This window comes from Tamandua tetradactyla, chromosome 2, assembly GCF_023851605.1.
Source record: "Tamandua tetradactyla isolate mTamTet1 chromosome 2, mTamTet1.pri, whole genome shotgun sequence".
Classification (NCBI taxonomy): domain Eukaryota; kingdom Metazoa; phylum Chordata; class Mammalia; order Pilosa; family Myrmecophagidae; genus Tamandua; species Tamandua tetradactyla.
Window position 1 is genome coordinate 157,543,097 of NC_135328.1, and position 23,997 is coordinate 157,567,093.

The following is a 23,997-nucleotide window of genomic DNA, read 5'->3' on the forward strand; positions in this document are numbered from 1 at the left end:
TATGTCCTTCTTTATCTCTTGTAAATTTTTTTACTTGAATTCCATATTATATTACTATAACCATCCTAGCTCTCTTTTGGATATTATTTTCAAGGAATATTTTTTCAGTGCTTTCACTTTCAGCCTATTTGTATCTTTGATTTTAGATTAACCTCTTCTAGACAAAATATGGTTGAGTCATGTTTTCTATCCATTCTACGAATCTCTGCCATTTGGAGAGTTTAATATATATACATTTAAAGTAGCTTACTGATATTGAAGGACCTACTTCTGTCATTTTGCTATTTTGTCTTTGTAAATCTTGTGTCTTTTCTGACCTTTCTTCTGTTAATGCCTACTTTCATATTTATTTGTTCTTTATATATGTATATAAAAGATATATATATCTTATATATATATATAAATTTATATAAATAAATTTATATAATAAATATATTTATAATATATATAAAACTTACATATGTTATATATAAATATATATACCATTTTGCATCCCTTTCTTTCTGAATTTTGCATTTACCATGGGGTTGAAATTTCACTTCCTAAATCTATGAAAGTTATATTTGATTTTATACAAGCTTATCTCCAATAACATATACATATACTGTTCTATACCCCCTCTGTTCTTCACATTTTTTTGTACTTGTTTTACATTATATGTTTGTATATCATATATCGTACAAAGGACTCTGCATTGGGAATACTAGACGTCACTGTGCCAAGCCAGAGATGGGGTGGTAGATTTAGGGGTAATAAAAGTACTGTAAGGTTTTCCTGCCATTTTTATTTTTAAGTTGCCTTTTTCTTGATTCAGCATTGCCATGTGTCTGTAAGCCTTTGACTGTTTTTCAGGGTTCTGAGATATTGGTTCTACCAATTTTTGTTTTTCATTGTTTCTGTGTGGAGCACAGTATTTTATAGATGTTTACTCCACCATCTTGTTAATGTTAATCCCTGCAGGTTTTTTATAGATATTTTTCACTAGGTTAAGAAAGTTCCCATCTATTTGTACTTATGGTGGGGGCTTTGATCACAAATTTTTTCATTTCTAAAACGCTTTTTTCTGTATTTCCTTTAGGCTTTACTATGATTGGTTACATTTGTTGATTTTCTATTAATCCAACTGTTTTAGTTTGCTAAAGCTACCAGAATACAATATAGCAGAAATGGATTGGCTTTCACAAAGGGGATTTATTAAGTTACAAATTACACTAATTAGCGATGGAAATGTCCAAAATAGGGCATCAACAAGAGGATACCTTCACTTAAGAAAGACCCATCTCTCTGGGGTTTCTCTGTCATATGGGAAGTCACGTGGTGATGTCTGCTGGCCCTTCTCTCCTGGGTTGGTTTTTAAAATTGCTCCCTCAGCTTCTGTGGGTTCTTCTGGCCTCTCCTAGTGCATTTTCATCTCTGTTCTCTGTATCGGATATGAGATCTCTCTGTTCTCTTTTATTTTATTCATAGAGGGCTTCAGAAAGCAAATTAATATCCACCTTGAATTGTATAGATCTCATCTCCATGAAAACAGTTTAATCAAAAGGTCCCACCCACAACAGGTCTGACCCCAAAAGACTGGATTAGAAGAGCATGACTTTTCTGGGGTACATAACAGTTTCAAACCAGCACACCAATCTTTCATTTTTTTTCCAAGAATTAACAACTGGTCATGGTGTGTGTGTGTGAGAGAGAGAGCTTATACATTGGTAGCAGTTTCCTATTATTTTGTTAAGGGGTTTTGCTACAGTTTCAGTAAGATTAAAGTATAACTTTCTATTCTTATAGTCCCCATTCAGTTTAGGATCCCCGTCTTGAAAAATAAGTTGAGAACTTTCTCAGGGTTAATACTTTTGTTCACTTACACTCGGGAATAGTTTTTATATACTACAGAATAGTTGTATTACATTGAGATTAGAATGTTTAATAGATCTTGCATGTTAGTTTTGTGTGTATGTGAAGAGATTTGTGACTTTACTGATAGAATTTATTTGTTCTAGGATTATTTGTTTTTTCTTGAGTTTTAGTAAATTATATTTATCTAGAAAAGTATAATTTCAAGTTTGCATTAAGTTGTACATAGTATCCTGTCTTTTGAAATCTCTGCTGTTTTTTAGTTTATGTCCCATTTTAAATTTCCTCTGATGGATATTTAGGCTTTTTCTCATTTAATGTTGCTAGAAGTTAGTTTGTTTTATTAATTTTTTTGAAGAACTTTTATTTTTCTTGATCCTCTCATATTTTAAAATTTCATTAATTTATGTGTTGTTGCCTTAGGCTTTGAGTTATTGTTCTAAATTGCTTAGCTCTTTGAGTTATTGTTCTAAATTGCTTAGCTCTTTAATTTTAGCCTTCCATGTAGGACTATATATATTCCTCTAAGTATTACTTGATCTGCATCCCATAAGTGTTGATATGTATTTATTGTTTTTTTTTCATCCTTTCCTCGTTTATCTATTGAGGTTCAGTTATTTTTCTTAAATATTTGAATAAGTAAGAGAAGAAATTATCAAGATCCATTCACTTAAAAAACATTTATTTGAACATAGAAATTTTCATTACATCTGGTCTCATTGGATATAAATGGTTATGATTATATCCTTTTAAGAGCTTCTAGTCTAATTGTGATGTGTAGAGGAAAAAATACTTCAGCTTTAATACTAAAAGTTTATGTATAGTTTGCAAATTAAATAAAAGCTAGAAGTTGAACGTTTCTAAGATTTTAAAGAAATTCAGTAGAATTTCCCTGACTTAAAAACCAAAAACCAAGAAAAATTGAATATCCTTATCATGGTGAACATATATATATGTAGCACTAAGTAATGCCAGAAGGAATGTTTTGATAACACACTGTTTTTCCTAGGTGTGAGGATGCCTTAAGAAAAAATAAGAGCTTAATTGGACCAGATCAAAAGGAATATCAAAGGGAACTGGAGAGAAACTATCATCGCCTTAAAGAGGCCTTACAGCCTCTGATAAACAGAAAGATCCCTCAGTTATATAAAACAGTATTGCCTGTCACCTGCCACAGGTATGCTTATTTTTCTATTATTTTGGAGATCTTTTAAAACATGAAATCTGCTAAAGTTGTTTTAGTAGTTAATTAGTATTTTCTTGTAACCTTTTTTATTACATAGATTCAGTTCCATGTTCCTTTAAACCTAATAAGTTCTGTTTGTAAAAGCTTTCCTCACCCATATGTTAATCAGCCTACAAGGTAAAAGTTCTGTCATTAATTTGAGAATCATAATGTTGTGTTAAGCACTCATACTAACTAAGATGTAATACATAATAAGTCTAGACTCCTAAAACCCTTTTAATGTCCTGTCACACTTTTTGTAGTTTTGTGGGAGAATTTACTAGAATGTATTGGGATGAATGCCAAGCATTCATTTCCCTAGTCATGACAGTAACATATATAGTATATTCCTCTAGAATTGTTTTGAAGCAGCCATCCCAGTATCGAGAAGACTTTAGTATTTTTCCTCCACTTTCTAAGTGTGACAAATTAAATCAGAAACTGAAATAACTAGGAACTATCTGCAATTAAATCCTACTTCAACTTAAGCAGGTAATTCAATCCAATTTTTAGATTTCTCATCTGTATAATAAGATGATAGTACTTACCTTGAAGGGGTTGTTATGGTTACAGATGTAAAGTTCTTAGGACAGTACCTAACATTTAACACCTGAATTCTGGAAAGGGCATGGTAGCTGCTAAATTAAACTGCCATTTTATTGCATTTTGAAATCCAAATATACATAAAACTATCACATTATTTTGGCACTAATATTTTACCACTCTTTTCTTTGAATTAATAAGAGTAAAGCTGTTAACTTGAAAGGCCTTTTGATTTTATTTACATGAAAACAGGATGTTGCTACATGGTTATATATACTGCAGAGTAAAGTTAATTTGGCTATTTATTCCTTTAGGAAGTGTCCTAATATTTACCTCTAGATACCTGAAAATAGCATTTATTCACATATTCATTAAAAGAAATGTTTAAGCATTAAGTGCCTGCTTTATGCCAGGCTGTATGATAGGTGAGGATTAATGTAAATGAACAAGAAAGATATGGTCCCTGCTATCACCAAACTCAAAGTCTAGTGGGAAGACACACACGAACATGGAGTTATATAAGTACTATAGTGCTAAAAATAGAGTGCTAATGGAATACATAGATGGGGAGGAACACCTAAACCCAGGTCGGGGTATCTGGAGTCTCCTTGTAGGAAATGAGATTTGATACTTGATGGATGTCTCAGGGTGGAGATAGAGGCTGGGGAAGGAAAACAGGGATTGGGTGAGTAGCTATTCTTGATAAAAGAAAATGATGGTGGGGGGAGGTGAATTTTAGTAGAAAATTGGCTTAACTTACTTTTTAAATTGACCTTTTGCCTTTACTGACTGTGATTAGTGCTTATTTCATTTATCAGAAGCTTCTGAGTTAAAAAATAATAATAATAAGCAGTATTTAGGGAGTGCAGTTGAAATACAGTTTCAACTGACATAAAAAATCTCTGTAAGTGAACTTCCTCATTATTGCCCATATTTAATTGAGAGGGTACTAGGATTTAAATTTGGCAATGAACTTTCTTAGTCTGCCTCATTAGTGAGACGTGATCAATTTCAAGTTCTTATTTCCCATGTTGCTTCGGTTCTCTCTGAGTCTCTCCCTCACCCTCAAAGCTTTTTATTTTTAACACAAGGGAAGCTTAAGTTAGAGGTATGTTAAATCTGAAAGAAGTAATGTGTGCTGCCTACAGGGTATCATTCATCTCACCAGAGATCCCTCAGGAAGTTAGTTTCTGCCAGTAATCAATGCCTTCCTTGCTTGTTATCATGGTTCCTACAATGGTAAGCCAATTTGGCTCAACAGCCAGCTGCCTTCCATGTTTTCAACAGGGAGAATTTAGATCACCTTCCTGTACAGGAACAGAGGGACACCAGGGGGATTATTTTAGACCTTCTCTCTGCCAAACCCTTTTGCTTCCACCACCCTATACTGACAGGAGACACTCTAGAAGGTAGTTTCCTCTCAGAATTCTCAATGAGAAGCAACACTTTTTATTTTCCTTTCATTCTTTTTTTAGAATTTCTGCCTTCTTCCTGCTTCCACTCCCCTGTCCCAAACTTTACCCTCACCCCATGGTCAGACATCCATGAGGTAGCCAGGCATTAGTTTCCTAATCCTAGTCTCATTTCCTTTAGATCTCTCCACCTCCTCTCAGTTGAAAAACTGTATGCTTCCTAGCTGAGCTACTTTCCCTTATACTATCCATGTCCTGTGTTTTACCTTCCTCTTTGATCTATTTTATGAACAGTTCTCCAAGCTTAAAATTCTTAGTATGTGCAGGGAACTTTCTGGAATTTAGAAACTAGGATTGCTTACTTACCCTTGGGACCAAAAGAGTTTCCAGATTCAAAGCTAAACATGATCTCTTTATACCCAGCCTTCTCTCCTTTACTGGAAATATCAAATTCTCATGACTTAAACTTAATGAAGAGTAAGCAAAAGAAACCAGTTTAAGAATAAAAGGAAAATACATTGAGGCATTTCAAAAATAGTCCCTTTACCATTAAGTTCTAAAAATATAGAAAATAAAATTTCCTTAGAGGAATTTGAATTGAATTTTTTATTTTGCTGATTTACAAAATTTGAAATATTATCTTAACAGTAGATTTATAAGTATTAAGAGTGCAGAAAGGGGATGGGCCACGGTGGCTCAGTGGCAGAATTCTCGCCTGCCATGCCAGAGACCCTGGTTCGTTTCCTGGTGCCTGCCCATGCCAAAAAAAAAAAAAAAAAGAGTGCAGAAAGGACCTGCAACCAAAAAGTTTGAGAATCACTGGTTTAAGACTGGGTTTGAAAAAGTTATTTTAAAGAAGCCACCTATACTTTGTCATTTAATAGCCTCAAATAAATCTTTGCCTGAACTTCCCCCCATTATCTTAGTTCCTTGTCTTATTCACCACAGCATCTGCACCTATTAATTCATAAACGATCAGTGGACTTGGCAAAGTGTTTTTTTTTTATTTTTTGTCACAGAGACATCAACAAACGAGAAGTACATGGCAAAATATGTAGGATAAGCATCTAAAATGCGAGTTAGTTGTTAGTGGTGACAGCTCTGGCAGAAAAGCATCTAAAACATTTTAAAGGATTATGTGAAAATTGTTTACTTATATATTTATTTTTTCTCCAGAGATTCCTTCAGTCGAATGAGCCTTCGCAAAATGGATCTCTAAAATAAAAGCACTTGCTTTATTCATTTGAAAAGAGCCATGTATTCAACACCGAGTGTGAAAAGAAGAGCTACTGAAAAAATAAGACTTGGGAATTAATTCTGGAAGTTATAACACTAATTTGCTCATTGAAGAATGCAATGACCAAAAGATCAGATTGCTAAATGTAGACTGTTAAGTTTTTTGAGAATCATGGCTATGGTTTCCAATGTTCTGGTAATATGCTGTTGTCTTTTTTAAAGACATTTTAATGACTCAAAGGTACACTTTACATTTACCATTATTTATAGTATAGCTGTTAAATTTATTTACTGTAAGTTCATATTTTTTAATTTATATTACCATTTATAGATTCATTTTAGAAACATTTTAAATGTAGTAATGCTTATTTTAAAGGTACTATTAAATGTGACTGTTTACACTAATTCTCCTGAGTGGGACTTAAAGAATTTTTCCTTATTGACAGAGGTAGAGATTATATTGGAGTTGATTACGTTGATTACAAGAACTAGTTCCAAAGCTAGCAAAATGAAAATCAAGATAGTCACTTTATGAGCCCATAGAAGAGCCCCAAAATAAATGAAAGTAAATTGATGAATTTGTATATAGATATCAGTAACTGGTTTGTGAAGTCGTATACCTGGGTTTCTATTTTCAATAAAGAAACCCCACCCCACCCCCACAAATTGAGAATTGCAGCTACAACATCACCTGATAAAACTTGTTTGTGGTGATTAAATATGGGAATAGCTAATCCCAGTCTGGAATAGCTAACACCAGTGACAACAGCCTGCCTGATTTTTTACTTTCAATCTGGTACAAGTGATACTAAAATGATCCATTTCAAATTAAACCAGTCATCATCAGTTTTTAATAATCTAAATTAGTAATAAGAAATCCAATTTAAAGCTGTATTACATCAACATAAAGGTAATACTGAGATCCAGATTATCTTAATCTCAGTGGAATGAGAAGTCACATACTTATTGACACTTGGTCAGACTTTACAAACATGTAAAAAGTAACTTTAATCAGAATTAAGAATTAATGCATTTAAAATTATGACTTTGTTTTATGAAAAACTAATGCAGAGGGTTGCACAGGTAGTTAAGTGGTTAGAATGCCTGCCTTTAATGAGGGAGACCCGGGTTCAATTCCCAGACCATGCACCCAAAAAAAATAAGAAACAATGCAGAAAAAGATTTGAGAAATACATTTCAATTACCTGATAAGTTTTTTCAAGACAATACACATTTTGATTTCTGGTAGTATTTTGAACAGTGTTTTGTTTTTTTAACATACTATTGTGCTTATAGAATAAATCATGTAGAGTCTGTCCCTTTGACCTACTGACCAAGGTTACTTGATTCACTTAACAAGAACTGATCAAATAGTGCCTTCATTCTGTGATTGATAAAAGATTTTTAAAATGTCTTAATTCTCCCAACAGCATCGGTAACAGTTGATTTTTACCCCTCTTCCTATTTGTATTACCTTTACAATAGGCAATCATGTCTCAGATTCCTCATAGCTACATCAGTTCAAAGACTGTGAATCATAAAGGTTTTGAGGATGAGTTATAAAATGGTGGGCCAAAAGAGCTATCTGCTGAGGAGTCAGAAGGGTGCATAACCTCCAAAATCTATTTGGAAAAAAAGGATCTAAATGGACAGGAAAGGCAAGGAGTCAAGAATAGAAACTGATTTTAAAAAGTGGTATCTAGGTACTTTCCACTTCTCCTTTGTAGGTGGGGGTTAGGAGACAGCTACAAGGGAGAATATTAAATAGCCCATAGGTGACTCCTTATTCATTAGGTTACATTTATCTAAGAGGCTGGATCGTTTTGCATAAGCATCAGTGACAATACCAAGTACTTTTAAGATTTATATAAATGATTTAATTATCACACAATACTAAGTATTTTATTTTGAGTCAAAAAAGCCTTCCTCTTCCTCAAAATAAAAACATTGGCATACTTTCTAACTTCTCATGTATTTCAGTTTTCTTAAAATGCAAAATTTCTCACATCAGGTCTGTTTACACTAGTGGTTCTCTTATCTTTTAAATATTATATAGGTCCAGGTTCTATTCTAGACCTACTCCGTCAGAAGCCTATATGGGTAGTACTCAGGGCTGTTTCTTGATTTTGAAAGCTCCATTAATAATTCTGAATGTAGAATGGATAAGATAGTAAGACTTTATTATCACACCATCTTGTGGATGAATGATGAGACATTATGTAACCATGTACTAATTAATTTATTAGTTCCAAGGCATTGATAATTGTTGAAAGGGTATAACAGTGTTATTCTAATAGCTTTTACATATTTAGTCTTTTATAAGAAATACTCTTAGTACCAACAATTTATTTCACAAGTTGTAAGATAATTGGTCATTTACCAATTTAGTGTACTATATTTATAATAAAAATCTAACCAAGTTTTTATGTGTCCCCAAACATTAAGTTCTCCTAGTTTGGATTCCATAAAGTTAGATGTCTATTTTAAAGGTCAACCAAGATGCGACAATTTTTATTGTAAACTTTTAAGATGACAACTTGGATGGACCAAGCACAAATCCTATTTGAAAAAATCACCTCCACTGTCAGAAAGTAGCAAGCATTATTAAAGGTAATTGTGCATGTTTATTTTCTATCTGTATATACAGACACACATATACTTTGTATACATATTAAACAGTTCAAATTTTATTGACCTCCCAAGTTTTTAAAAAGTTAAATTTAAGGTCAGAACTCTAAGTTTGATATATTATATACAGATCGTGCAGAATATGACTATGAAGAGATACAAATTAGTTCATGCCCCAAAAGATTAGTTTACTAGAGTACAGAATCATCTTCATAAATACATATAAAATTCTTCTAAAGAAAGGAAGGGACTGTCCAGATTTTCTGAGACACTTTCAAGTGTTTCAAGGCACAAACTAAACACATTGTGAATACACACAACTAGACTCTTTATGCCTCTGATACAGCCCATTCACATCTGTGTTATAAAAAACTAAATGTACTGAATGAGATTCTGCTTCTTAGCTGAAAAACCACAGGACCTATAAACATGTGGATAATTAATTACTCCAAAATATGGAGAATACAAATACAATCACTTTATTTTAAAAAGCAAACACAAAAAGATAGGTGTAAATTCAAAAGTGTTTAAATGCTTCTGTTTTGAATAATTCGTTTAAGTATCTATACAAGTTTGTTCCCAGAAGCTAATGCATTACTAGTCTCTAGTTAAGGAAAGTGAATTCTAAAAATTAACATGGTTTCCAGTAATTCAAATTTCACTATTTATTTAAAAACCTAGAGAGACCAATAATTCCAGTAGCTTCCAAAGATAAGCCAAAGACTCTTTGCTGTAATTACATTTACCAATGTTTGTCCAGGTCTGTTTTATATATACAGAAGGAAAATACACTCATTCTATAATTTCTTATAAAATAACAAGTACGGAGTAGATGTAGGAGATGTAGAAGGGGAAAGAGAATTCAAAAAGTCCTTCTCTTCAGTAACTTTCACTTCAGAATCATCAAAAAGCAACCACTTCCCTTCATACTCTTTTAAGCTTTGCACTACATATGAAATTTTGTTCTCAAATCCAGTAATATTAATGCCTGTTTGGTTAATGGATTCCTTGTTTCTATCAGATTCATGGATCCCATTAGTACTGTTAGTCTCAGAATTTCTATTTTCAGCAAATACTGTACTAGCAACCTTATCAGGATTAGATGTTTTGTTGTATAGCTCATAATCTGCCTTGCTCTTTTGTCCTCCAAGAAGTCCAATAGCTTCTATATTTTTTTTGTTCAAAACTTTACTTGGCTGTGTATTTCCACTGACTCTAATTGACACTTCTTCATCGTCATAATTTTCAGCCACTCCTCTTGCTTCCTCCTCATTCAATGGCTCAGGCTTACCTATTTCACACATTTGGTCAACCACAAAATTTCCCTTATCTAGTTCTAAACTGTTAAGATCAGTGACTTTAACAGAAGCAGTGTAATGTCCACTACTAATTGTAATGCCACTGTGCATCACAACTGCAAATAATCCATAGCTGTCATTGGTTGGTTTCGTGCTCCATTCTTCTAGTGACAATTTCAGGGGTGTCAATAAAGGAGTGTTGATCTTGGAAAGTCCACCACCAAAACAATCAAACCTTTGGAATGAAAAAAAAAAAGTTTTTTTTTTCCTGGAGTTCCATTTTTAAATACAAAGTTTTATACCCATTGTTGAAGTCAACAAGTCTGGATGAATATTTATTTTTACTGCTTATATAAATAAACAAAACAAAAAACAAGACCTCCATTTTGTGTAATATTTGGGTGTTTCTGTAGAAGGTATATGGCATTTTCCCCATTATTCTCTTTACCTAATTTTTTAAAATAAGAAAATAACAAATGGCATTTTAAAAAATACACTGAACTATAAGAAAATCCAGTGTTTTTGTTACATTTCACATTTAGTAAGTCATTTTAAGGTGAAGTATTCTCTACCAAAATTTGGAAATAAAAATAAATAATATTAAACAAAAAAAAGTCCACTGGATAAAGAGAAGGTTATATTGGAAAGTCTTGTGGTAATTTCCACAAGTCATTAAAATACATCAGAAAAAAAATCTATAATGATACTATTTATACATGCCAAAAAGTCAGATGATCCAAAAAAGAATTTGCATTTTTTATAATTTAGCATTTTTAAAATATCTTTAAGACATTTAAATTCTTAACTATAGAAAAAAATTTCTTAAATTGTTCAAAGACTACTTGGATTCGTGGTTTATCTTAAAACTAATTTTAAAAGAACTTTGCCTTTTCTTCCTGAAAAAACACACACAAAAAAAAACACTTAACAGGGCGGTGTGAAGGTGGCTCAGTGGCAGAATTCTCACCTGCCATGCCAGAGACCTGGGTTCAAGACCTGGGTTCAATTCCCGGTACCTGCCCATATAAAAAAAACTCAGCATATAAAAAATTTGTTCCTGGCTTTAGTTAGTTGTGCTAAAACTGAATTCTGCTAAGAAGAACAAAAATAAGAAAAGTAAAGAATTCACACTTAACAGAAAATCTTTAAAAGGGAAACTCTTAATAACAGAACAAAACTTTTCTAAGGCAATCTTTACAGTGTACATTTCAGTACTTTACATTTCTGCTATTAAAGTACTTTGATCAAAACTTCCCTATTATATAGCAGCTCATTTTCTTCATATAGCTTAATTTACAATACTCACTCCAAGCCACTAGCAGCAAAGCACTTCAAATGAATGGTTATAACTTCAGGCATTTTATCAAACAATAGACTTCGCTCAGCTTCAGTATAATGATGGCAATTTTCACAGAAATATTTATCCTCTCCTACAATCCTCTCCACTGAAGCAAATTGTGAAATTGCCCATCTCAGTGTCTTCATTTCCGTTTTTGGCTCTGGAGAAACTATAAAAGAGAACGAATGAATGTATCTCAGACATTCAAAAATTATTAAGTCCCATGTTCAAAATTAGCATTAATAAATTTCAGTTGATTAACTCATTCCCAAATAAGAACTAAGATATTTTTACTTTTCAGTTTCAGAAACTGCAATCATAAACTCATCCTCAACAGGGTACATTATCTTTTAAATATTTACATTTGGTCAAACAATAAATATTTGTGAAAAGGACAGCATTATCTGATAAGATAGACCTATTCTATAGCTCAGCCTAAAATATTAATTTATAATAAATACCCAATTTTCAGTATCTGAATAGGTAAATCAGTCTCATGATTATTTCCCATGACCTTTCCATACTTTTAACTTTATTGCACTAGACACTACAGTGGCTCAAATGTTTACTGTGATAATTATGATGAAAGGGATTGCTCATGATAAATAATTATAGTTGCATCTTACGATAATTAAACTTGAAAGTATTTTGAAGATTTTTAGTTAAAAGCCATTTAGAAGAGTCAAGAGTAGCCTACTCTGGAGGCTACTCTTATGCAAGCTTCTGCTAGATATTGCTACTTATCAGTTTGCCAAACCCCAACCAAAACCATTCCTGCCAACCATAAAGAACACCTAGAGCTCTATCTGAGATTCTACAAACATTCCATGCACTATGATTACTTTCCAGAAACCTACAACCTCCAGATGGATTCCTAGGCCAGATAAGTCTTGAAACCCAGAGGGGAAGCCTCTCCAGAACATCAACTAGTTCCATCCCCAAATCCCATATTATCAACAGCCCTTTTTCCAATATAAAAAAAATTAGAATGGGCATAGCCCCAACAGCCCTAAAGATTGGGAGAAAAATCAAAGGAGAACATGGAATTATAACAGAGAAGATAGGACTTAACAAAGAAATATGGCTGCTAAATCATTACATTGATATTTTAGTCTCCAGTGTCTTGGAGCACCTAGAAGGAAAAACTGTTGAACTGAAACCCATGCTAAACTCTGAAATCTGTTCTATAACTAATTGTTGTGGTGGGTGCTTTGAAATTTGCTTTTTTGTACATATTTTTTACAAAAAAAAAAAAAAAGAATAGGGCTGGGGGGAAGCTATTTAGAGGGTTAGTTAAATAACTTTTTCAGAAGGCTTTAAAAAAGGGGGGGGAAATAGATTATACAAGAAAGGCAAGCAAAAAGAAGCCACTTACTAAATCAAGGGACAACAAATGAAGATGGAGTATCACTATTAGAAAAAAGTTAACAAAAACGATCTCAGCAACTCTAAAATATTTGGGTCCCCAAAAGTTATTAACTTATTAAAGCATTTCATTTTTCTATTTTAACACCCCATATCAAAAGATGCTGTATTTCTCCAATGATAACTATTAACAAATAAAGCGATATAAAGGAAAAATTTTATTAGACCGAGAGCGTTGAAAGCCAGCTCTTTTCTCCCTAATTATAAGCTTACATTAGATGGTATATTGTCAAAGAATAATAGCTATTCCAAGGTCCATACAATTTTGCTTACTTTCAGAACTCTCCTCTACTTTGGAAAGCTCATCTTCTTGTACTGGTACACTGATGTCCTGAAAATCTTCTCTTCTTTCTGTTAAACTTTCACATTCCAAGCAACGAGTTCTTAATACCAGCTGACCTTGAAATAATTTCTCCACTAATTCAAAACCAATTTGCTCCACACCTAGAAAAGAATAGTAAAAATATTCCTCTATACTAATGAACTTTTCAGCATGATCCAAGTCACTAATAGTCCATTTAAATAAATTATATCATCAATAAAACCCCATTTCATATATCAGCTTACTTACTGGGATTAAGAAATGCCTTATTTGTAGAAGGTAAAGTACCTGGAGAGATGAGTTTTGAGTATGAATTACTATCTTCTCTAAAGAGAAGTCAAAATCGTATCTTCCTAATCCCCTTTTCCAAAGACAGCCCCATAGAATTAACTCCAGGATCAGAATAATACTTTTGTAAAACCACAACTACATTTATCAATACTAAACATTTCCCCTGAGATCTAAAATATGGACAAATCTTGGTGGAAATTTAGTCCACCAAGTAAGACATAACTACTTCATTTGCTAACAATTATTAAATGCAATTACTTTCATGACTTTATGTCAAATACTGTTTTGGTAAGAGGGCAAAATATAATCTTTGTCCATTAAAACATTTACCAACCCTAGCTTATAAAACAAAAATTATCATTACTCTGTCCTTGAGATTAATGAGATTTTATAGAACACATCTAAGTATAAAACTTAAAACACAAGTCACATTTAGCATTAAATTTTTCTTTTAAATAGCAAAAACTTTAGCCATATAGATTGTATTTTACATGTGTCTAATGAGAGAAAATGCCAATTCTACAATTGTTAATCATCCTATATATCCATTCCCAAGAATAAATTATACTGACCTTTGTTTATAGGCTTAACTTCATTAACATTAATGGGTTTAACATTATTCCTTGGAGACTCAAGTCCACAACCATTAACATTTACAGTGTTACCATTTTCACACTTCCCCAAGTCCTCTTCAAAATCATATTCATTTTCTTTAGACTGTCCTTTAGCTCCTTGGCTTGTTGTTATTTTTCCCAGACTACAAAATTTAGAAAGAATGCTGGGCTGCTTAGTTGCAGACTTTAACCAATTTATTTTGACCCTTGATTTCTTTTGTGAGTGCCTTGCACTCTCATTTTCAGAACCATACTTGGGGATTATTTTAGGAGGAATCTCTAACATATCACCGGTAGCTTTTCTTTTTGATCTAGTTTGTCTCTGGTTCTCTTCCAATGACTGATGTTCCTTGGATACTTTAGCTTTTTTCTTCATGTTACCAAATTCAGTGTCACTTTTTCTTTTTCCATTTCCTTTTTGGAGTTTTTCTTTATAATCTTCAAAATGCCTCATATTGTCAATTTCTCTGCTGTTAATACCACTCATTTCTTCTTTCTGATTAGGGTTTTCTTCTACTTTAGTAGATAATTCTGCCACATTTTTTACTTCTTCATTTTTTAAGAGTTGGCATGTTTCTTGAATATTTCCCAAAATACACTGTAATACTTCTTGTGCATCATGCTGTAGATATCCTTCATACATAGGGTTGAGTTCCCTGTAATAAAAATGTTCATCTCATCTACTGTAGTTTAGAAGATATAATACATAAAAGAAAACCTTTCTATATCACTTACAGAGACATCATAAGTAAATTCATTAAAAAACCCCAAAACATTAATTCAGCTACAAATTTAAAATAAAGGAACTGAGACTGAGAGGTTAAGTAACTTGTCCAAGGTCACAAAGCTAGTTAAGATTCACTGCCAGGATTCAAACCAATTTATTTTAACCAAGTACAAACCTGCTCTTGGCCACTGTTTAAGAAATGTCTAGCAATGTATTGCACCTAGGTCTGCTCTTCAACTAAATGATTACATGTATTGTCTTTAAGATTTACCTTATTTGCATCTGTGTATGTGTATATTCTGGATAAGGCTGTTTAATATATAAAGGATAAATTTTCATTTTTTAAGACAACACTATAAAACAATCTAGTTCAATTAACTAATAGTCACACAAAACAAAAATAGGAAAATATTTGGAATTCACAACTTTTATGTAAAATATATTTTGAAGTAATATATCCTAATCAGAAAGGATCATCCTAATCTGATCCTTTGGGACCAAATGTGTCAAGGAATTCAGAAATTTTCAGATTTATAAAGATAACATGGCATGTAAGTAAAATATATACCACCAACAATGGGATATAGGGTATTGTTCCCAAATTAAACATATTTCTACAGAAAATATGAATATTCACATTAAGGATAAATATGAATGAAGACTATAACAGCGTCATATAAATTCAAGTCTGATGAGTTAAACACCAAACTTATGAACAGATTTTCACTTTTTAGAGCCTCTGAGATGAAAAGGACTGTGAACTGGTAGAATTCTATTTCTCCTTGTCTTTTCTACCCTGCTTATTCATATATCACTTTCCTCAAGACAAGAAACAAGTAGCTAACTTGGAATACTAAAATTATATTATAGGCTATACCTGAGTGTGTTAAGCAGTCGCCTTGGCTGAGTAGCAAGTTCATCAGTGTATTTCTCTGGATTTAAGAGAAAACTAGCCTGAAGCTGTTCGACTGAAATGATTAAGGACTGTAAACTGCATATTAGTTCATAACTTGCCAAAGAATCTTCTTTGCAATTTCCCTGTCAAGAAAGAAACACACAAACCAATCTTTTCATTTATGAACAATCAAGTTCCTTCTCCCTTCTTGTCTTTTTCTCACTAATAAATACTAGCTTTTCAAAATTTAATTTCATGACAGCACTAATTTCAGGTGGTACTCAAATAATTTAATTTTAAGAATATTTTTTGGTTACTTTCTATGTGGATGATACTGGTTTTCTAATTAAGAAAGTCAAAAACTTCTTCAAATATATTTACTTAAATTTAAAAATTGAGTCAATTTTAAGAAACAGATAAAGGTGGTAAAAAAGTATAACAAATTGTGTCAATGGTACTCAAATGACAAAAGTTTGGTAAACAATGAATTAAACAACTGCAGAAACCACAACATAAAAGATGATAATCTAGGGCGGGCCGCGGTGGCTCAGCGGGCGGAGTGCTTGCCTGCTGTGCCGGAGGACCTCGGTTCGATTCCCGGCCCCAGCCCATGTAACAAAAACGGAGAAACAGAATACAATAAAACAAGAAAATGTTTGAAAATGTTTCCCTTTCTTCCTTCCTTCTATCCTTCCTTCCTTCTCTCTGTCTTTAAAAAAAAAAAAAAAGATGATAATCTAGTCAGCTATGTTGCAAGAATAAAGAATAACCTTTCAGATAACATAAATTACTGAGAAATTCTATTCTCATTATAGCTTGTTGTAACCAAAAACTAATTTTCTTTTTCACCCACCTCCTCCCACATTCTCTGTTTATCTGTAATTTTTTCATTTCTAAGCAAGCAAATTTCCATTAATTTAGTTTAGCTTTCATTTTCTGGGTTTTGTTATTTTTACCTTATCTACTTTTTGGTTGGCTTCGTCCTTTAGAGCTTCTTTCTTTCTTGAAATAATATTAAATAAGTGCTTCACTCCAGATTTAAAACCAGGACAAAAATACAATACCTGTAAACAAGTGAGACCATCTTAAAGTGTTCACAGGAAAAAACAGCAACACTAGCATGCTTTTTGTAAAGCACTTTTAACTGTGTGCTACCTAAATGTCTAAGGTTAAGCTCTGCGTCAGAACTGTTTACGTCATCAGTAGTATCCCAGTCTTCCCTCATTGGCAGCAAAGCACTAAGCCTGGGCTGATACTGCTAAGACTTGTGGTTACAAGGACACAATATAAAACATAATATTCCAAGGGTTCAGTTACATATCACCAAAGAACCAGGAATCAAAACTACAGGTTTGCCATCTTCCCCTTAAACAAGGTCCAATAAATTTTGCATACAACTTAGAATTACTATTTTAGGCTATTTAGGATTAGTCACAAAGGCAAAGACAGTATGAAAAATGAAAGTCCCCCAATAATCTTGACATTCTCAGAAACACTACATTACACCATTCCTTGCCTACTAAACTTCTATTACACAGCAAACTGTCAATTTACCTGAAGTATACTATTAAGATAACAAGTATTGCCGAGATTATTCAATCCCACAAATGGTAGCAAGTTCTCTCTCTTCTCACAGTTTATGGGGGAGGACTGTGCTGCAGGAACAACTTGATCACTATTAAGTATAGAGGGAAAAAGGTATAATGAAGTAGTTATCATAAAGAAACAAAATATAAATACTATTTCCCTAGATTTAGTCTTTCCCCAAAAGTTGCATGATCTGAAAATTATGCAGATTTTATTCAGATGACATTTTGAGAGGAAATCTGTAAAGGGTCATACCCAGAATATCCAGAATAAAAAAAATATTACACTGAACAGGCCTCAAAACAATTCTCCAAAAGGTTATTAACCCCATTTTAAAGAGCAGAAAACTGAGTAACTGCTACTGTGATTTGTTCAGCCAACATGAAATGTTAATCATGTAGTTTAACTCTGAATAGAAATCTGGGAATAACTTGACTACAACACATTTGGAGAGGCTGCACTACCTAAGTAGTCAGATAATTAAAGAATAAGAAGAAAGGGAGTCTATGAAAAGAATTATATAGCTATCCCTCACTTAAAAGTTATAATTTATAATAATATATAATAAAAATTTATAATTCTCTTACTTCACTTTAACAAATAGTAGGGCCTTCCTGCATTTTTTTTTTTTACTGCTGTTGGCTATTACTCTAGCATTTGAAACTTTATAAGCATGAATGCACAAATGCTTGATAAACAAAAAGTTCATACACAATCTTGATTACTGATATTAAGAAATCACACAAGGGACCAAATCCACTTTAGTCACCCAACAGAGTCCCTATTTGTTAAAGAGAGAAGTACTGTCTATTGGTAGAGTATTTTGTTCTGATTTATTTTTAATCACTAAAGAATTTGCATAAAAAACATTTCTTATTTTAATTATAATTTGCAATTTTATGCCAACAGGTCTAGTAATTCATATACTAGGTATAACTACAAAGTTAAAATAGTCAGTTCAACTGTCAAGTCTTCTGAACAAAAAAATTAGCTACTGTTTTACCCTTACACAAATGCGTTACACTACAAATAATCAAGTTTAAACTGAAAAATAATTTTAGTCAATAAATATTTCCCCAAATTAGCCTAACTAGTTGACTGAGCACAATTTTGTTAACATCTTTCTTTTACTTTTTTTATTAATTAAAAAAAATTACAAGAAACACAAACATTCCCAACACATACACTCAGCAATTCACGATATCATCACATAGCTGCATATTCATCATGATCATTTCCCAGAACATTAGCATCAATTCAGAAAAAGAAATAAAAAGACAACAGAAAAATATAACAAACAGAAAAAAAAATTTTTTACAGGCCATACCCCTTACTGATCCCTTTCAATGGTCACTATTTGTTAACATTTTAACAAACATTTTTAACAGTTAACATTACAGATGCAATCCCTGTGGGGAACCACCAGTTTTGCTCTGTTCCTTCTAGAAAGTCCACAAACTTATCTGTGGACTATCAGATAAGAATGTCTAGAGATATGAACCCAAGTACATGGCTTCTTCATTTGATGAGGAATTAAAAAAAGTACATAAATATACTTAAAACAGGATACATACATTTCAGAGCCTCTATATTCAGAAGCTTTTTCTTCATTTTCTTGAGAATCTGTGAAATCCAAAGCTCTTTTAGTTTCCTTTTTCTGGAAAAACTTCAAGGAAAGTCTGTTTTTCTTTGATGGACTACCTCTTGAAAGCCCATTACTTTCACTAGGTATGACACCAGGCATTTTCTCTTCAAATCCCAAAAGTTGACAATTAATTTCTACGGGAAAGGTGGAATCACCAACTATATCTGTTAATCACAGAGAAAGCGCTTCATTAGATTTCAGTTATCAGTTGCAGGCAACAAAACCACCAATTTTGAAAACAAATCTGGCAAGGTTAGAACTTCATATATGAAAAACTAATGCCCAGCAGTAACAGGCACTCAACGTTTGCTGCCTAAATGAAGGACCTTGCCATATTGTCCTCAGACTTTCTGAATATCAGATACTGAACCTAGCAGCCTACTATTAGATTAAGGATCCCCATCACAAATACAACATTTAGTAGAACCTATGGTAAACTAATAGTAAGGAATAAAAACATTTTCCTCAAATAGCGTAGTGTCACTGTTAAATTTCTGGAATTCGATAATTATATTATGGGTATGTAAAATAATGTCCTTGTTTTTATGAGATAGCATTAAAAGTTTTTGGAAATGCAAGAATATGATGTTGGTAACTTAACTCTAAAATATTCCAGCAGTAAAATATACAAGTGAATAAATGAAAATCTGTATATGAATACGTATATACATTTATGTATATATGCGTATAAAGAGACAAGGAACACAAATGTGGCAAAACATTGACAACTGTTGAATCTAGCTTCATTGTACTGTTCTTGCAATTATTCTCTAGGTTTGAATATTTTCCAAAATAAAAAAAATATTTGACTTAGAAAAAAACATTTTCCTCATAATGTATTAAATCCTGCAGAAAATACTGACTGAGCAATTACCATCTCTAGTTCTAAAGCCCTCTAAAGTAGTGCTGGACATAAACAAGTCCCCCCTCCAATGGCCTTTTCCAGATGTTAATGTGAGTTAATATATGAAATAAAGATTTTAAAAAGCATATTTAAAGTATAATTTGCATATGAGAAAAGGCATAGATCTTGTGTTCAATTACACTTAACTTCAGTGAAAGGTAATAAATTATGCAAAGTTGTAGGTTGTGTAAACAATTTGCACTCTGCATATATCAAATTTTTATGTGTTCTAAACCACAATATTCTACTCAGTTTCCAAGCACTCTTTTCAATCTATGGTTTTTTTAAAAAAGCTACTTTCAGCAGGAAAAATATGATTTGGTTTTCTCTTTGCAACCTTTCCTACTTTTCCTGTTTTAAAATAAAACATTTATATGCAAAAGCATGGGGACATTTATGGTAACTATTTTATACATCATTCCAAGTTTCCATTTCGGCATCTGGGGGGAAACTGTGATTGCAGTATTATCAGAAAATTATTTAGAAACCATAACCTCAATAACGAATTACAAAAGTACATTCAAATTAATAAGATGCACAAAAAAATTCATTCAAATTCCATCTGTAAGCATTACACTCCACTGACCTGGGAATTTGCAACACTGAACTCAATGGTGAAACCACATTCTTGAGACCCAAACTCGAAGAACTAGACAGCTGACCAATTTCCCCATCCTGTCTCCAACTCAAAATTATTCTCCTGACCACCTAATGCTACTTACGAAATGCTACAATATAACAAACCAGTCTGAGCTAAATTGTCAGGGATCTCTAAACATTAATGGTTTTCTTAAAAGGATTTTCTTCGGAGCCAATTTCATCAAAACAGAAACTGCATTCTCTAAGTAACAAAGTCATCGTCTTTAAATAAATAGAAGGGAAAAATGATCAAGCATCTGAAATAAGGTATCATCATCCTTATCAATAAGCCAACCTTCCTGGTTCCCTCAAAGCAATAATCAAATACTTAGCATTACCTAGAATATAACATCTTGCTGCCTGGCTTTCCTTATAACTGGGTTGTTCCATCTAAAATGTTTCTCCTAAAACTATACATCAAGTTTCGAAGTAAAGAGAATGAACCGAACATTAATTGTTCTTGAACAAATGACAGCGTAAACACTAAGTACCACTGGTTATGTTTTGTTGATTTCTTTATAAGATGACAGACGCAATTCTTATTTTTCAAGAAACATATATAACAGTTTATATATAATAGTCTCAGCAAAGGTTTCAGATACGTGGTCACTTGCTAAACCCGTCTGGAAAAAATAAGAAGTGGAAAAAATGCGCGGTAAAATAAGGCAATTACACAGCCATAGGACAACGTGAGTGAAAACATTTCTTCTCCCTATCCCACCACTCTAGAGAACAGGAAGGACACTGAAAAGATGACAAGAGACGTGTCAAAGGATGTCTATGCCCTTTCAGGCACAAGCACTAGGCAAGGTGGGACGCTGGCCTTTGGCCCTCACTACCGTTCACTTAAAAACGCTTGACCCCTTCACCAGAAGAGTTGGCCTGATTATGCCCAGCCCGCACCTGCCTTCGTGAGTTCCCAGCGGCGACGGGAAGGGGCGCCCCTCCCGGTGCACTGAAGGCTTGGCTAGCAGCTCAGTAAAACCTCAGGACCTGTCCCGGAGCAGACCCACTCGGGCGCCAGTCAAACTTGTCTCCGCGCCCGGGCACCGGCCCCTCCTTCCCAGGCCGTCCTTACCTGGTCATGACCCAAAGCGAAGTCCGCGGCGGTGACGCCGACGATTCCAACCCGAATGGGTTTGAATGCGACAGGTGAGTCCCTGCCGCGAGCCCGCTGGATCTCCGACCCAAGGAAAGGCTGTTCGGCTCGCCCTCCCCGCGGGGAAGTGACCATTCGCTCTCAAGAGCGGGAACCTGGGCCGCCACTCGGTCCTGCTTTGCGTCCGCACCAACTACATCCCCAGTGCGGTGGCCGCCTAGGGCCGCCCTGGGAGGGAAAGGAGCGCAGAACAGGTCCCGCTTGCGAAACCCCTGATCCGCTAGGGTCTTCCCCACTCCACCACAGAGGGGAACTTGGCGCGTTTTCCTCAGTCTCAGGACCCCCGTGTTTTAGCCCCCGCCCGCGCCAGCGCTGCTATTGAAGGCGGCGTCCTTCGAAAATGCCAGTTCTAGTCTCCACGCTGCATAAACGCGAAAGGCAAGAGTCACCTCGCGACCGCCACTCGCCCCTCTGGCACTCACGGGCTCCGGAACCAGCTGGAACGGTAGTTTCCCCAAGATCCTAACGGGTTCTGTAGTTTGAAACAGCGCAGGCACAGTCAAGGGCAGCTCGCGAGGGTCCTCGCTGAGGGCGCGCGCGAGGTGCTGGAGGCCTGGCTGGCGGGCTCGAGCCTCACACCCTTTTTTTTTTTTTTTTTTTTTTTTTTTTTTTAACCATTCGGGCGCGCGAGTTGGGATAAAAGCTTACGGGTCGGGAGACAGGACAGAGAGACCAGGGGGCGGGCCCTTTCGCGAGAAGGACCCGCCAGGTGCTTAAATCCACCAATCCGTGACGGTGGGTTACAAAAAATTAGCCCCACCACCACCAGGAGGAGCCAATCAAAAGTATCTAGTTAAAAACCAATTGGATGGGCGGGGAAGGGAAGTCCAGCCAATACCAAAAAAGAAGAGAGGAGGGCTCCGGCCAATCATTATTGGACATGCAGAGTGTGCCTAAGCGGCAGTTTCCCTCCTTCCGCTCGCATTGGCGATCGAGTGCGCGCTTTCGCTGCGACTGTTGTATTTTGCTTCGCAGTTTGTTAATCCTGGACCGTGGGACGCCACTGAGGGTGCGGTTTCCGAAGTGAGGCCCTCACAATAAACCCCGCCCCCTGTCGTGCGTACCCAGTCGGCGGGGTAACCTGGCAGACTGGTTTTGGAAAATGGCTGACCAATTTGCTGTCGTTCTGTACCAGGGCTTTCATTTCGGGATCGCAGCCCTGGCCCAGGGCCGTCCCAATAAACATAGCCTTGCCGTTGAAAACAGTAAATTCTCAGCCGGACATCGTTAGAGCTGAGATCACTTCTTCGCACCCTCCAGGCCCCATTTTCTTTTTTTCACTCCTTCCATTTTCCCCGCCGCGAGAGAATGTTAAGACCCAGCTCTAGCTAGGAGAGTGTCAAGGGATTTCAGCGAAAGCTCTACCAAAGCGCTCAAAAGCGACAACGCAGGTCTCACCCGTGTGCTTCCTTCTGTGTTTGCATGGTTAACGAAGTGAGGTGACCTCAGAAAGCAAGTGCTGCTGTTAAGCAGGATAAATTCAATTCAAATCATTTAATCAAGTATGATTTTAGGCGCCTGCTCAAGTGCCGGGCATTTTCCTAGGCGTTAAGGATACGGCAGTGAGTAAATTAACATTCCCTTCTCTAAAGAAACCTTACATTGGACGGAGAGAAGCATTAATCCATCTAAAATGTTAGGAAATAATGCAACCGATAGGGTAAAGAGATGAAAAGCGTGCTGCTTTAAGTCTGTCAAGACGTCTTTGAGTTGACATTTGAGAAGAGAGCGAATGTTAAGTGGGACTACGGAGGAAACAGTGAGTGAGCCTGAGTAAGAAAGTAGCCTTGATAAGCACAGTGAACCTGGGTAAGAAAATAGTAGGAAAGAGAATGAGATAGGCGAGGCTCTGTACAAATAGGGTAAGGAGATATGATTTTATTTTTAAGTATGATGGGGAATTACTAGATTGTTTACAACTGGGAAGTGGCATATTCAAAGTGGCTCTGATGGGTAGACTGTTGAACCTCAAGAGTGGAAATAGAAATGTCAGCTAGGAAGCTATTTTATTAGTCCAGGGATAAGTTATGTTGGCTTGGAATAAAACAAGTGGAAGTATTGAGAACTAATTAAAATTCAGGATATATTTTAGAGTAGAACCCGCAAGTTCTGCTGATGGATTGGCTGTGTGGTATGTGAGAAAAAAAAGAGACAGATCACCAAAACTGCTTTTTGTTTTTGTTTACCGGAGCAATTGAGTAGTGGTTGATCCTTACTGAAATGCGGAACACAGCTTCAGGTATTCGGTATGCATGAG

The 23,997-nt window shown here is 34.8% G+C and overlaps 2 protein-coding genes across 7 annotated transcripts in view; one reads left to right on the top strand and one right to left on the bottom strand.

Annotated features, from left to right (window-relative positions):
* Positions 1-10,564, top strand: part of DOCK7 (dedicator of cytokinesis 7) — a 444,028-nt gene extending 433,464 nt beyond the window's left edge. For 3 of the 5 annotated variants that reach the window (XM_077149435.1, XM_077149436.1, XM_077149437.1), the window contains 2 exons: positions 2,861-3,028; positions 6,208-10,563. In XM_077149435.1, the coding sequence (XP_077005550.1) occupies positions 2,861-3,028; positions 6,208-6,250 (211 nt within the window). In that variant the 3' untranslated portion in view covers positions 6,251-10,563. Of the gene's footprint in view, positions 1-2,860; positions 3,029-6,207 lie in introns of all 5 variants that reach the window. The other 2 variants (XM_077149438.1, XM_077149439.1) reach the window with 2 other exon arrangements.
* On the bottom strand, positions 8,171-22,313 carry USP1 (ubiquitin specific peptidase 1). 2 transcript variants are annotated; one of them, XM_077149443.1, is made up of 9 exons: positions 22,163-22,313; positions 18,968-19,202; positions 17,361-17,481; positions 16,763-16,870; positions 15,789-15,949; positions 14,143-14,840; positions 13,231-13,401; positions 11,500-11,701; positions 8,171-10,428 (listed from the first exon to the last, which is right to left on the bottom strand). In XM_077149443.1, the coding sequence occupies exons 2-9, from the start codon at positions 19,135-19,137 to the stop codon at positions 9,693-9,695; spliced, it is 2,367 nt and encodes a 788-aa protein (XP_077005558.1). In that variant the 5' UTR covers positions 19,138-19,202; positions 22,163-22,313; the 3' UTR covers positions 8,171-9,692. The 2 variants fall into 2 exon arrangements, with proteins under 2 accessions (XP_077005558.1, XP_077005557.1); XM_077149442.1 differs by having other exon boundaries at positions 21,660-22,313.
* Positions 22,314-23,997: the final 1,684 nt, after the last annotated feature.

Bases quoted from the DNA above. Each gene is read 5' to 3' on its own strand.
- USP1 (XM_077149443.1), bottom strand. From the start codon at position 19,137: ATGCCTGGTGTCATACCTAGTGAAAGTAATGGGCTTTCAAGAGGTAGT. The intron at 16,871-17,360 runs GTAAATTGACAG...ACTTGTTTACAG, and splicing joins ATCTTAATAGTATACTTCAG to GTATTGTATTTTTGTCCTGG. The intron at 15,950-16,762 runs GTAAAAATAACA...CTTTCTTGACAG, and splicing joins CCAACCAAAAAGTAGATAAG to GGAAATTGCAAAGAAGATTC.